This window comes from Anser cygnoides, chromosome 19 (genome assembly GCF_040182565.1).
Source record: "Anser cygnoides isolate HZ-2024a breed goose chromosome 19, Taihu_goose_T2T_genome, whole genome shotgun sequence".
In the NCBI taxonomy this organism is placed as follows: Eukaryota; Metazoa; Chordata; class Aves; order Anseriformes; family Anatidae; genus Anser; species Anser cygnoides.
The window spans coordinates 788,482-802,354 of record NC_089891.1 but is presented as its reverse complement, the minus strand read 5'-3'; the positions used below and the strand labels follow the sequence as shown (position 1 = coordinate 802,354).

At 45.6% G+C, this 13,873-nt stretch overlaps 1 protein-coding gene across 6 annotated transcripts in view; it reads right to left on the bottom strand.

Moving 5' to 3' along the window:
- Positions 1 to 210: 210 nt before the first annotated feature.
- Positions 211 to 13,873, bottom strand: part of MAP2K4 (mitogen-activated protein kinase kinase 4) — a 96,896-nt gene continuing 83,233 nt past the window's right edge. For all 6 annotated transcript variants that reach the window (XM_066980188.1, XM_066980190.1, XM_066980189.1 and 3 more), the window contains 4 exons: positions 9,741 to 9,818; positions 8,649 to 8,797; positions 4,694 to 4,739; positions 211 to 3,579 (listed from right to left, as the gene is read on the bottom strand). In XM_066980188.1, coding sequence (XP_066836289.1) covers positions 3,466 to 3,579; positions 4,694 to 4,739; positions 8,649 to 8,797; positions 9,741 to 9,818 — 387 coding nt within the window. In that variant the 3' untranslated portion in view covers positions 211 to 3,465. The remainder of the gene's footprint in view (positions 3,580 to 4,693; positions 4,740 to 8,648; positions 8,798 to 9,740; positions 9,819 to 13,873) is intronic.

Here is a 13,873-nt window from a genome sequence, read left to right as displayed (position 1 = left end):
AATAAAATAAGCCTACAAGGCTGTGAGCATCAGCTGCTCTATCCCCAGATTGTGGGCACAGCCACCTGCCCTCCTCGCAGGGACAAGGTGTCTCAAGCCACCAGATCCTATCAGTGCTCCCAGTGCAGTAAACAAGGCTCACACTCCAAGAGCACAGAGGAGCTGCTGAATTCTCAGAAGTCTTCCAAAGAAAGAAAATATATCCAGATCTCCAGATCTTCCTATGCTTTATTTCTATTTTTTTTTTTCATTTTTAATTTAGCACAAGCAGTTTCTAACCGAAGGCTGCTTTACTCCTGTACAGCTACTTCCACCTGGAGGGAGGGCCTGGAAATCAAGTATTTCAACAGCTTTAAATGCCTCTTCCCATTTATGTCTGACCTTACAAAATGAAAATAACAAGGTCATGGTCGCATCCTAGTTTTATTACAACTGACCTGCAGGCAAAAGGATAGTCTATTACATAAACACTCTGATCCATGTATAATATCTTAAATAGAGGAGGAAGTCCAACCAGGATACCGGATAAAATACTCTGAAGCTCTCTGAAGCGGTTATGTTCCTGAGCTCCATTTTACAGACAATAAGGCAACATCCCTGCACATCAGCTTTTTGATAATTTTTTATACATTTTTTTCTATGGTACAAGAAAAAAAAATAACCAGAGTTCACAATGTACAGTTCTTACACTATTTTCACAGCTTCTGAACACTATACACCTTTTTTTTTTTTTAATAAAGATACATCTTAATAAATGGTGCACCCTTAATAGTTCATAATAATTTTTTTAATACACCAGACCTGTCCTGTACAGCCATCCATGCCACAGCACATTCCAAACCTGACTCTGGCACCTGCAGCTCAAAGCTTCATGTCTCCATTTCCCGTCCATCGAAAGCAAACCAGTCATGCTGCTGAAAATGAGCATGGGATGGGGTCAGCAGCAGAGAACAGACCCCGGCCACGCTGAGTGAGCGTAAAAAGATAGCTGCTTGCTTTGGAGAGAAACAGATCTTTTGGGAGGGGTCATCTCAGTGAACATCGAGGAGATGTGAAACAGCCGTTAATGGCTGAAAGATTTGAACAGGAGCAGAGCACCTCTGAATGTGTCTGTCTTGACTCGATCTACATCTCTGTACTCCCCTGGCCAGCACCTTGTGAAACTCAGTCATGCCTGAGATCCCCATTAGAGGTGGCTGAAGGCCAGTGAGATGAACCACAGCTGTGGGAACCTGCCAAGCCTGAGGAAAACTGAGTTTTGTGAGACTAGAGGGCTGGGGGGAGAATTACTGCTTTAGATATGCTACGTATCTATCCTGTTCAACTAATACTTCGCGTGATTAATCGGAGCTGTTGGGAATGACTAGTAACTTCAGAAAATTCTGATTTTTCTGTCTTGGGTAGACGTTAGTGGCCATCCCACTCGGTGCACAACCCTGCAGGAACACAGTCCAGGAAGGGCCTGGGGACCACAGCTCCCTGCCTAGTAGGGCGGCAGCTGAAGGGCCCTCTGTGTCCTGGGGGATCACATCGGCACCAGCCTGTGGTGCCAGAAGGACCGGCTCCAACAGCCAAGCGGGAGATGCACAGTGCTGCAAGCCTTAGGCAGCGGTGTCCCTTCAGTGGCTGAAGAAATACCAGGTCTCCAAGTATGGCCTTGGCGCTCTCCTTTCCCAGCTGAGGAGCTGGGCAGGGATGTGCTGATCCCCAGTGCTCTTGTAGCAGCCCAGTTTGTACTTGGTATTGGTTTGAACTGGGAAGCCCCTTCCAGGGAAATCCCGCCAGTACCACTCGCTGCATGTTCACTCCCACTGCATCTCTAAACCTCCTCATCCTGGGTGTGGTTTTGCCACAGAGCTGTGAGTGGGTTGCTCTCACTTTGACAAAATCATACCAAGTGCCTAAATTAGTCAATTCAAATGGAAATCACAGACCACACAGGCTCCAATTTATCCCTGGTATGCTACGAAATGTCTGAAAACTGCAATGTTGTGGGGGAAATAAAAAGTTTTCAGAAAAAAATAATCTCAGAAAAAGATGTCAAATGAAAAACAAGAAGAGAGAGAGAGAGACTGATCTGCTGTGTGCTCAGCAGTCAGCCAGAAGGTCACACCTTGCCTGGCCTAGCAGGGTCAGCTAAAACCCCGGGTGTTAGTTGCTCCTCCATCTCCACTACCTTGCACTAACCAGTCTTAGCAAGGTTCACTCTAGGTTCAATAACAAGAGCTACTGAGAGTAACAGAAGGTTACATATGCCCAGAAGAAGGTGAACAAGATCTCCAACCAGCTAAGCAAAGCACCACATTTGCAGTAGCGTGATGGGCACAGAGCCCAGTGTGGCAGGAGAGCATCCCCACCATCCTGCTTGCAGTGGTGAGAAGGAACCACCGAGGTTTGATTTTGTTAGGGACAATAGGCTGGAAAGTGGCAGTGCTGCTGGGCTGGGCTTAGGGTCAGTGAAAAGGTGCTAGCATCAGGGTTGGGGACAGTGAAGAGCATGAGAAACAGGCTAGAAATCACATTCATTTGTGGCTCACTAAAACAGCTGCAGACTTTGTGAACGGCACTCGTTGAAATCAAAGCAAAGCTAGCTGGTGGTGAGTACTGTGCAGCTATAAATCAGGTCACAAGCAGGTTATAATTCAATTGAGTAGTTTAATAATTCTTTAGGTCTTATCTTACCAGGTAACAATTTACAGGACACCTAGTTAAGAGTGAAGAGTGGCTGGCTTGGTAAAAGGAGAAAGAATACATTATGTCCCATCTCTGAATAGTTTAATGTTAGCCTCTTTCAATGCAACTTATTTTTGGTAAAGACATATTCACTATATTTAACATGATCTCTCTTTAACAGGAAGGTCAGCTGAGCACACTGTCCCCAGAAAGTACACAGCGACTGTAAAGCAACAGAATTTCATAGCAGTAAATCTATTGCACTTTGTGAAGAATAAAATTCTCCTTTGCCTTTCTAGCTCCAGAAGGCAAAGTATCTTGTTGGCTAAGCAAGTTCTTCTCCCTCCAGGCAAAGTCTCTTAATGTTCAGACAGACAACGCCTAACTTTTGTTTGTTTGCTTTTTATTATTACTTGAAACAACAATTGGAAGAGTTTGAGAGAAAAATCTTTCCAGTAGCTGCTGAGAAGTCTCCAAGTTTTGAGTCTAGAAATGAATTTTAGGTGCTATCCAATCACGGTCAACAAATAAATGTACTTATTTCCACATTTCATGAATATGTCCACAAAAGAGCAGATGAGGTCTCTCTTTGACCAACACTAACACTGTGTGATCAGGTATTACAGGGATGCACTTATATGTGACAACATTATACAGACAGGATGGAAATAACACCAATATTATTGCACATGGTGTCTGGGCGAGCATTAAAAACACTGCAATATGTGATGAAAATTCTTTACAGCTTGTTTTCTCTCAGCCCTTTTTCTAGAGTTTGATGTAGCAGCAATATCAATCGACATACATTGGAGAGCTGGGAGTTGCTGGCATTTGATCCAGGATTTTGCAAACATAGCATGCAACATCCACTGTGCGTTCCTCATACATCAGAATGAAGGGATGTTTCTGGAATCAGATAGAGAAACAACAAGGTTATACTTGCCTTTCTGACACAGGTTGGCTACCCTGGATAAAAGCTTAGTATATGGATTTGCCTTACGAGAGACCACAGGGCTTGGTGGTGACTGTAGGACACCAGGACATAGCCTGGTCCATGGCTTTTTGCATATGAAGAATCCCTCTTAAATGTGCAGTCCAGAGGTGGGATGGGACTCCATGGGACACACAGTGAAATATTTTCATGAAAGATTTCATCAGCAGCCTTTTCAGCAATGAGGAGACAGCAATGATAGGGAGACATGACTTGGGTTCAAACAGGAGATCAGTACCCAAAACCAGTTCTCCTGAACAGTGACTCTCTGGTCAGCCCAGCAGACTGTACTGGCTAGACCCAAGTGACAACAGCTGGAACATAACAACGTGGTGACTCTTTGGGCCAGGACACCAGGCAAACTTCATTCATATCATGACAATACCATCAGGGACCCAGGACACGGTTTCCCATATCCCCTGAAGGGACGCCCAGAGCTCCTTGAAGGTACATGGTTGCCAAGCATGACTTATCCAGTCCAAAAGCCCCACCAACTTTCCTGCTTCAGAGCACCTCATCACACACGGGCTCTGCTGGTGTCTTATTCCAGAGCTGCACCCTATCAGGACTCACTTTTACCAGAGCACTCCCAGCCTCATGGTGTGGCTTGTACATTGGAGGCATTTACATGTGACAGTGTGTGTCAGCAATTTGACAGGGCTCCTGAGTGCAGATGCCAGGATCTCTAGCAAAGGCAGAATTTATGGGGCACACCCAACATGCTGTTTCCCAGGCCTGAATAGTTCAGGGCTAGCTAAGTCTGGTTAGCTGATCCACTGCAACATGGCATTTCTCCTTACACTGATCTTCTAGAACAGGGGTACAGACAGCAATAATCTTGGCCATCATCACAAGCTGCACAAGCCAGACACAGTGGCATGGAGGTGGTGCTTTCCCTCAGGCTGCAGAGCTGAACGCTACCTTCATCACCTGAGAAGTTATGGAGCAACCCCAAAAGTGTGACCCAGCTCTACTGTGTGATCAGTACAACCATGACAGCTGGCATAGGCAGCCATGTTTTGCACTCACCAGAAGCTCTTTATACTTTGGCCTTTTGGACTCGTCCTTTGTAAGGCTAAAGAAAACAGAAAGAGAATTAGGAAAAAGTGGGACTGCGGAAACGTTTACAGACAATACTTGCAAATTTTTACAGCACAGAATACTGAATTCCACTGTCATGGTGGGACTCAACAGTATCCCAAACTATTCAAGTCCAGGAAACTGGTTCCTGCAAAACCCATCCTTTTCATGTTGCGAGTCATCACTGGACTTCCAACATGGGTGAAGGTGCTGGCACAAGTACAGACCCCATAGCCATCAACAAATCCCACTGGGGACAGGCCTAAGACAGCTGCAAGCTAAACTCCACCATGACTGTCATGGTCCTACCCATATGGAAATGGGTTTGACCAGCACAACCAGAAGTTTTGGGCAGCAGCAATCAGTAGGCAGCCCTGGCCTGTACTCCAGCCAGGAGAACAGCATGGCAAGGAGCAGAGGAGAGCCAGCACTGTCTGCCAGGGCACACAGGCACAACACCATCCCCTTGGCACATATGTGGGCTGGGGCAGGGGCTGTACCATGCATCAGGCAATCGGACCACTCTGCAAGGGCAAGAGAGAGCTTCCAGGCCCTCCCAGATCATCCCAAGCACTGGTGGCACGTCCCTCGCTGAGTGGGCCACAGCCGCCAGGAGAGGTGCTGTGGCTCAGCACCACTACAGCTGACAAGTCCTTCTGGCCAAGGCGATAGAGAGCCTGCCATGCTGTCCTCACTCCCCATGCTGTCCTCTGCCTCCAGTGTTTCCGTCAGTCTCGCTGTGGAGAGTGGTGGCTGCTGGTGGCCACCTTCTCCCCATACCATGGGGATGACCCACTGGCTGCCTGGCCCCAGTGCAGCACAGGGGCATGGCCAGGCTATGGTGGGGACAGCAGGTGGCAGCAAAAGCCACCAAAGCCCCTGCAGCAGCAGGGACATGGCAGGTGGACAGGAGAGGCCTGGGGGCAGGCATTGCCTGGGTGCCCTGGGGTGGACATGGCCTCTCCAAGGGCGCCAGGCCAAGGCCCAACCAAGCTCCTGCACTGGGCAGCAGGAATCCCTCTTCCATCGCTCCCTCCAGCCTGCCTCCACTGCCTCGGAGGGCCTGTGGGACCTGCTCGGAGGCAGCGGTGCCATCTGAAGGAGGTGGGTCAGCCCCATGCAGGGTCAGGCCGTGCTGCTGCTTGGCCCCGACAAGAAGACACCTGGTGACACCTGGCACCAGCAGCCTCTGCCCTCAAGGTAAGAGCTGCAGCCACCCCAAAGACAAAGGGGGGATGTAGTGTTGTACCCAGATGGAGGGGGGCGGGAGGGGGGGCATGAATACAATTCCTGACAGCTGTATTACCATCCATGGAGGCTGTGGCAGGACCTTTTTTAAAATTCAGGAGCTACTACAATGTGACCTCAAATTATTCAGAGCAGTGGGTAATTATGCCGCACACTCACGTTTGGCTCTTCTCTGTCCTCTGACTGGCCTGCAGAACTGCACAAAGGCAGAAGGTAAGAAATCCTGTGGCTGCTGCACAAACACCCTCGCTTCAAGCTTTTCCTACACAAATTCAATTCATCTTCTGACTTTTGTGAGTCTGAGGATTCAAATATGCTCCTTACAACACTTTTAAGTGCAACTAGTCAAAGCTTCAGCTCACTGTCCAGGTTTTGTTCTGAAATTTCCATGCATGCTTTCATAAAGCAAAAAAAATTTCATAAATCTTTTTTTTTTTTTTTCCTAACTCAATGCAAAGCTGCAGATCTGGAATAGCCATTTGCAGCACCAGGTGCTGTACAGCTCTTCTGCTGGAACATCTGATATCCTTCCCAGTCATGCTGGACCTCAGGAGCTTGCAACGCTTCCTGCAAGTACTGTTAGCTCTGCAGCTGCCAGCATGAAACTCTGAAAAGCCAGACACGGAGCTTGGATACTTTGCAAACTCTGAAGCAGAAGATTAATTGCTGTAAACAGCTCCAGAAGGCGTGTGACTTCAGATAGGCATGTAAAGAACACAGGGAGGTGGGCTGATGGAGAAAACTGTTCTACCGAGGCATTCAAAGCACTGTTGGGATGCAAAACAACTTGAAAAAAAAAATCCCAGAAACTTTCTAACATTTATCAAAAATAACATTTTCTCACTGATCTATCACAGCCAGCAGCCAGCAACACTGCACAACTCTTTCATCATCTTTCCTGACACTTGAATACACAAAAATAGAAAATTACTAGATTCACATTTGTGGGAAAATGCCCAGGAGATTTGTGCTGTCACCTAAAAGCACAGTCTTTAGGAGATTTACCTGCCTGCTAAGTAACGCCAAAGGTTATTGTTTATGGTTAACTGAATGTTATTAAGAGAAATATTTATTACATTGTTGCTATGAACACATAAGTGGTAGAAGTCAGATTATTTTCAAAATCATATTAAACAAAAAACAGAATTAGACTGAAAACTGTCCCATGCTCTATGCATTGCAGTTGTCCCAGAACAGAACGCTTTAGGAGGGGTAAATGGGCAGGAAATATGAATTGACCCAATTGGACATGTTGGCCAAACACACTGCTGCTTACCAGAGATGCCATGCAGGTTCCGCTGTTGGGTGACCTGTAGCCAAACACAACAGCACACACAGGCAGAAGAGCAAGCTCCTGGTTTTGAACACACTGTTATGATATTGCACCTCTATGGATACGTGTGTGGGGAAAAAAAAACACACTGCTGCTTGTATTGTACATGGGGAAAGCAACTCTGACTTTCTAATCAAATACCACATACTTTATGACTGAAAAATGAAAACTTCTTTGCAGCAGCAAACCATTTTGATGCTTCATTTCCTGCAGACCAAAGATAACAAGGTCTTCCTACAGCCACCTGGAAACTAGAACCTGGGCTCCATTAAAATTCCTAATTCTGAACAAGAATAAAATCCAAACACAAAAAACTTTTCCATTTTGAACCTGAACCTTTCATTTCTCTAGTGGGTTGAAAATCCTGAAACAAAACCTTTTGAAAGTTAAGAGTTGTTTCACGTTGAATGTTCCTGTGTTGCAGAGCTTTGAGAAGGGCACCCCGAGCCTCAGGATGTCCAGCGCCTGGATCAGCCCAGAACAGAAGGTCCCAGCAGAAGAGCCACACAGGTCACACTGATCAATCTTCCGTGCACTTCATTATTAAATCAACAAAATTACTTTGATGACCTTTTACATTTTGATGAAAAAGTACTTAGAAAATACACAAATCAGCCCTTAACTTCAGCAGGACCATGCACACATGGCAGGCAGATGGACTGCTCCAGGTTTCTCCCGTGCAATCTCTCTACACACCCAATCCCTCAATTCAGGGCTGACTGAACTGCAGAGACCCTGCCATAAAAGCCTTTTGAGCCTTGACCTTGTCATATGATTGACAAGGGAAAAGAAGCCAACAGCCAAGCAAGCCACCTGCTGAGCAGAGCCTTGTCCTCCCAGGCAGGAAGGCTCCTGGCCTTGCTATGCAAAAGGCAGGAAAAGTACAGATCCTCAGCTCAACCACAAGACAATACTGCCAGGTTTCTCAGGCTTCTTCCTGAAGAAGGTAAAACAAAAAGGAGGTCTGTCCCAAGGCTGTGTCATAACTAACTAATGAACAGGCTGCACAGGCCAGGCCCTTTTTTCCAGTCACGCAAACCTCCCGCCAAGGGTCTTATCATGGGTTTCCTGAACACAGACTCTCATAGGTTTTTTCCTTATTCCTTCCCTGAAGAGCAACATCCAATAGTCTGCCCTTCAGACCCTACTCAGACTCACAAACCTCCCATCACCTTCCAAAGAAGTGAAATGTGAACAGTCCTCACCCTCACATTGCTACAGAAACATGAAACTAAGCTAAAAAGTGCTTGGCACGCTACATGCTAAATACCTAGCAATGACAAAACTAGCCAACTCCAAGTGCTTCAAGCAGGGAACACTTACCACAAGTTGACGAAGTTGATGAAACTTGGGGAGAATTCCCTTTCCTCTGAGTTACTCAGCTGTGGTGGGTCTCCTTTTACTACTTGTGTCAACTGGTCAAACACACTGTTCCACTTGGGGTAGGGGAATCGCCCTGTGGCAAGCTCATACTGCAAAAAGACAGCAACAGCATGGGATAGGTTACACAAAGGTAAGTTCAGGCAGTGGAAGAAAACCCAAAGTTAGACTAAGATGAGATTCTTCATGCCAGCTGCTACAGGAAGTTTAGCTGAGAGAAGGGCAGGGAACATTACACTCAAAAGCTAGTTTTGCTAACTACATTAGGAGTGTCTCCAGATTTAATTCAGGTATGCCAAACTCATGCCACTCTTCCACCGTCTATAAAATGAACCAATGCTCTTATTAAGATTTTTAAAGTAGTAAAGTAAAATCCTCCAGTTCCTTCCCAAGCTTCCTACCAACCACTACAGAAAATGGATACTGAGAAATCAAGCATTTTAAAATGCCAGCAGGGAAGATAGCCCATTCATAGAAGCTACTGACTCACTGCTTTGGCTTCCTCTTCTGCTTCACCACATTGAGAAGAGAAGATAATTTCAAATTATCAGTGTGTATATCCAGCAGCTTTGTGGTTGGCCAGAGAGGAGTAAGCAACTGGGATCCAGGATTAACTGAAATTTTCTGCACAGCCAAATAATACCAGACACCAGGGCTGTAAGAGGCTTATTTACATAGGTTGGATGCTCAGTTCTGCACCATACTCACCATCCCTTCTCACACAAGATTTTGAAGACAAAATTCATTTACAATCCGACACCTCTTCCTCACTCACATCTGTCTCTGCAAAACATAGCTGCGGCTAAATGTATCCTCAGGGGTTCAGGAGAGCCATCTGCCTTGAAGGGATTCATATTCCTTCTGAGCTAGGAGGAGCCCACTTCAATCACAAAATACAAATGCTTCACTGCAGCATAGATGGGCTTTGCTTCAAGCACGTTTGACACCGACCAACTCCATCACATCACAAAGCGCACTAAAGTTACCCAACAGGAAACTATCATGCATCAGAGGGCTTAAACCCCGCTCACTTACCAATGTAATTCCCAAGCTCCAGACATCTGAGCGGACATCATAACCTTGCCTAGAGGCACTGGGATCTATCCTTTCCGGCTGAAACAGAAAGAATTACCAGTCAAACACCGTGCCACATAGGAAGGAATGAGAAGCATCTGCAAACTTGGAAAAAATTCTAAGTTTGTCCAACCAGGCAGAGTTTGGCACATGTATAGAGACAAACTTTTTTATCACTTTCAACCCCAGCAGAGAAACATCTTATGGAATTAAACACCGATTTTATGGAGGTACAGTGTAAAAGTTTGTCTCAAACCGCAATTCAGCACAGTCCAATTTTTTTTAGTTTTCTTTCTTTTCTGCACATGGCTTGAATAATCGTTACTGTCTATTTGTTTAGTGTTGTTTAACCTCTGTATCCCTTTGAAATGTAAAGTCTTGCTTTCTCTGTTTTACAGCAAAGTCCTCCCTAGGGAATCATAAGAACTGGAATAAACATCTTCTGATCCACGAGCCCAGGGAACTGAGGTTTAAAACAATGCATTTTAAGAACAGCTCTCCTTTATGAGTTTTTGGGTATCCCTTGAAGGCAATTAAGACATCTTTACCAAGTCTTCAGACATCCAAAAAGTCTTCCCATAGAAAATGATATCAAGCTAGACATGGGTGTGCTAAGTCACCCTGGAGTGACTTATCCAGAGAGCACAACCAGCATTTTATACTTTGCATGTCATCTTCGTAAGTCAATTCTCCCTTATTTTATTAAAAATGCCAAAAAAACAGGATCTCTTTCAGTTTTAACTGTAGCAATGATAAAGAGACCTGAATCACAATAAAATAATAAATTATCAGCTGAATGAAATACTATGAAAGCCCTGGTTGCTTTGTGAGCTACTTTTTAATACGATTTCACAGCAGATGCATGCTGAAGAGTGCTATGAAATCCACAAAATCCCTTAGTGCACCCTCAACCTTCCAGTGGACCACCACATGTGCGAGAAGACTAACACATCCCCACAATACCTTCCGATCCCCAACCCCACATGGTATTTCTGTTTGCTCTATCATACTGCCAGCTCTCCTCTTTGCAGCCCACCTTACACACAGCTGCCCCAGCTTTGACTGCCTCCAAACCTTTCCCATTTCCTCAGTTACAAGGATCTCCTCCAGCAACGAAACATGGCTACACCACCACCCACACATACCCACACAGAGAAAGGAGAGGTAACTTCCAGCAAGCTGGAGTGGCTCTACATGTGTTTGTTCCTACAACCTGTCTGTTTCTACTATGACTGGGTATAGAGTATATCACCTTCCCAATACCTCTGATGTTCTATCTCATCCTTACCTCCAGCTGCAATATCCACCTTGAAATAGGCTGGCTTCAAAGGCAATGCTCTAAACATGATGTCTTTCCCACCCTCCCAGGTCTCTACTTTCCTTTGCTTTCTTATTCTTTAGTTACGTTTCTGTTTGTCTTAACCTCATATATTAGGTCTTCCCGTTCATGAGGAAATGTGGGATGGACTTTTCAGTAGTCCTGGTGGGAGGGGATGTAAATTAATAAAATTGGTCAAATGAAGTTCTCTTAAACCTACCATCAGTCCTTCATATGTTCACCTTCAAGTTCAGTCAAAGTCAATCCTATTTATATTGCAAGTAAACCCATGCACCTAACCGCTCACAACCCAGCATTCTATCTTTGCTGGATGAGTGCAGTCGTTTCATATTCGTTCCACCATATCAACAGACTACTAAATCAGCTGATACAGAATTAATAGCTAATATAAGCATCCCTTTCTTTTACAAATGGGGAACAGAAACGTAATGACAATTTCTCCAACATTTTGAAGCCAAGACAGCGGGGAATGGATTTATTTGAAAACAGAAGAAGGGGCAAGGATTTGAATGGAAAATGTGTTCCCAGTCCCTGCTGGGGAAGGGTTGATAAGCAGTGAACATTCAAGGTTTGGATGCTCTTGGATATTTCAGGAAGCTACTGGATGTTTCAGAAAGAAGTAAAACATCTCAAGGAAGAGCCAGTGGGCGTTTAGAGCATTGGCTCAGACTCAGGCTTGAGGACAAGAGGAACTCAGATTTCTACTCAGCTCAAAAGTAGTATGTGAAAGTAATGTCATCTAATGGGTCTAACCAATTCAAAGTGTTCTCTGTGATTTACTTCTGTCAGTACTCCAAAACATTGACAAGAAAGACAGCAAATGGAAAATGCCAGGAGGAAGGTAGACAGAAGAATGTGGCATCAACAACAGGCCAGCATTAGATGTGGCATGGCAGGAACCTTCTGTCATGGAAGGAGTTTCTGGTGACTCTCTCATAAATCACGCCCACGGATGATGCTGTGTCTATCCCTTCCCTGTCTCAATGTAGGCAGTCAACATGATGGACCTGCAACACCCCCAACAGCCTTGTCTGCCGACAGCCTGCTCTCCAGCATGACTGCTCTCAGGGAACTCAGAAGAACAGCCTGACTCCGTCAGCTGTGAGAAATCATGTCCCAGCCCAACCACACGCCTGTTGCCATACTGCTGTGTCTGCCAGACACTAGCCCTGCTTTACCTCAGTGCAAAGCTCTCCTTGCATCCATCCCCTCCTGACAGATCCTGGTGGCATGCTTCTCCTGCCTTCTGGGTTCTAGCAGCAGGCAGGAAGACAGGCTGTGAAGCTGCTAAAACTGTCCTTTCCCTGTTCTGCAGACACGATATCAGTGCTAGCTGCGCAGCAGACTACTACAGACCACTGCCCCACAGTGAGGCAGCTCTTCAGGGGCATGGCAGCTAGCTCTGCCAGGCCATATGCATTTTGGCAACAGAATATGGATTCCCCAGCTGGCATGTGCATTCACACCATGGATATCAGAGCCATTTCACGTGAACCTTGTGACAAGAGACTGCCTCTTAAGTATCAAACACACCTCCGTGGTGCACTCACACTCAGCCCATGTGATAGATGTTGCCATGCAGGAATGGCAGTGGGACCAGTTGGTGCAGGGCCACATAAAATGATGTTGGCCAGTGATGGGACTCCTACACCACTGATCAATAGAGAATGTGATGCAGCAGCATGTGGGAGACCAAGAGCGATTCGCAAATTGAACTAACAATTCACAGTTTGTGTAGCACAATGAATTATAGGACTGCATGGAGAGCAGATATTCTGGGTTGGGAGTCAAGTAGCAAAAGGGTGTGCATTACAGGGACTGGTGAGGTAGGTGGCACTTGTGACAGTCTTTCATCAGGCTGGACCTGTTTGGGGCACTGCAGGGCACCTCTTGGCTGTGCAGAGGACAGCTTTGAGTCTGAAGCACCCACGCAGGGGCAGCCTGTTACCATGACCAAGCAGAGTACAAATGGAGCAACAGGGACTCGGCCCTAGAAAGCAGTGGCACAGTTAAAGGGAAAGCAGGATGGACCAGAATAAATCCTGTCTAAATACAGAGCAAAAAGAATCCTGGGAATTTTCCATGTAGACAACATGGGAGTAATTAACACCAACAAATGGAGGGTCAGTATGTCACACTCCTGGGACCTGGAACAAGAACTGCAGACAAATCCAGCTCTTCATGGATGTCCTTCGAACATCAAGTGCAAGTGAGGAAAGGAAATGGCTGAGATGGAAGTCAACCACTGGATGTGCTGATGGTGTGAAGAGGCAGGGCATGAATGCATTAAACAAGGGCACAGACTGACATAGGTTTTCCCTTCATTTCAGTGTCTGCACTGAAAAAAGAGCAGAAATGGGAAGCAATGATCCTCCCCTCACTTCCAAGCCCCCAGCTAAGCAAATACATGTAATGTGAGGTTTGACAAAAGAATAAATGCACATACAACTCGCCGAAGTCTTCAGCTGTTTCGTGTTGCTGATGAGCAAAGTAGTATGTCTAGGAAAACACAATTCTTGAAGCTCAGAACTAGATTTTCACTGGTTATATAACCAAGGAATTTTATCCTAAATGCACTGCAAATTCAAAACTGCCTACACATTATTAAATTGAATGGAACATACTCTTACTTGCTACTTAAGCCAATGTGTCCCTGAAGCAAAAGAAAATAAAAGGTTACAAGGAGTGAATAACTACCAGAAGGAGCTCAAATTTTACAATACACAAAGTAGAAGAAAATCTACAGGATATAAAT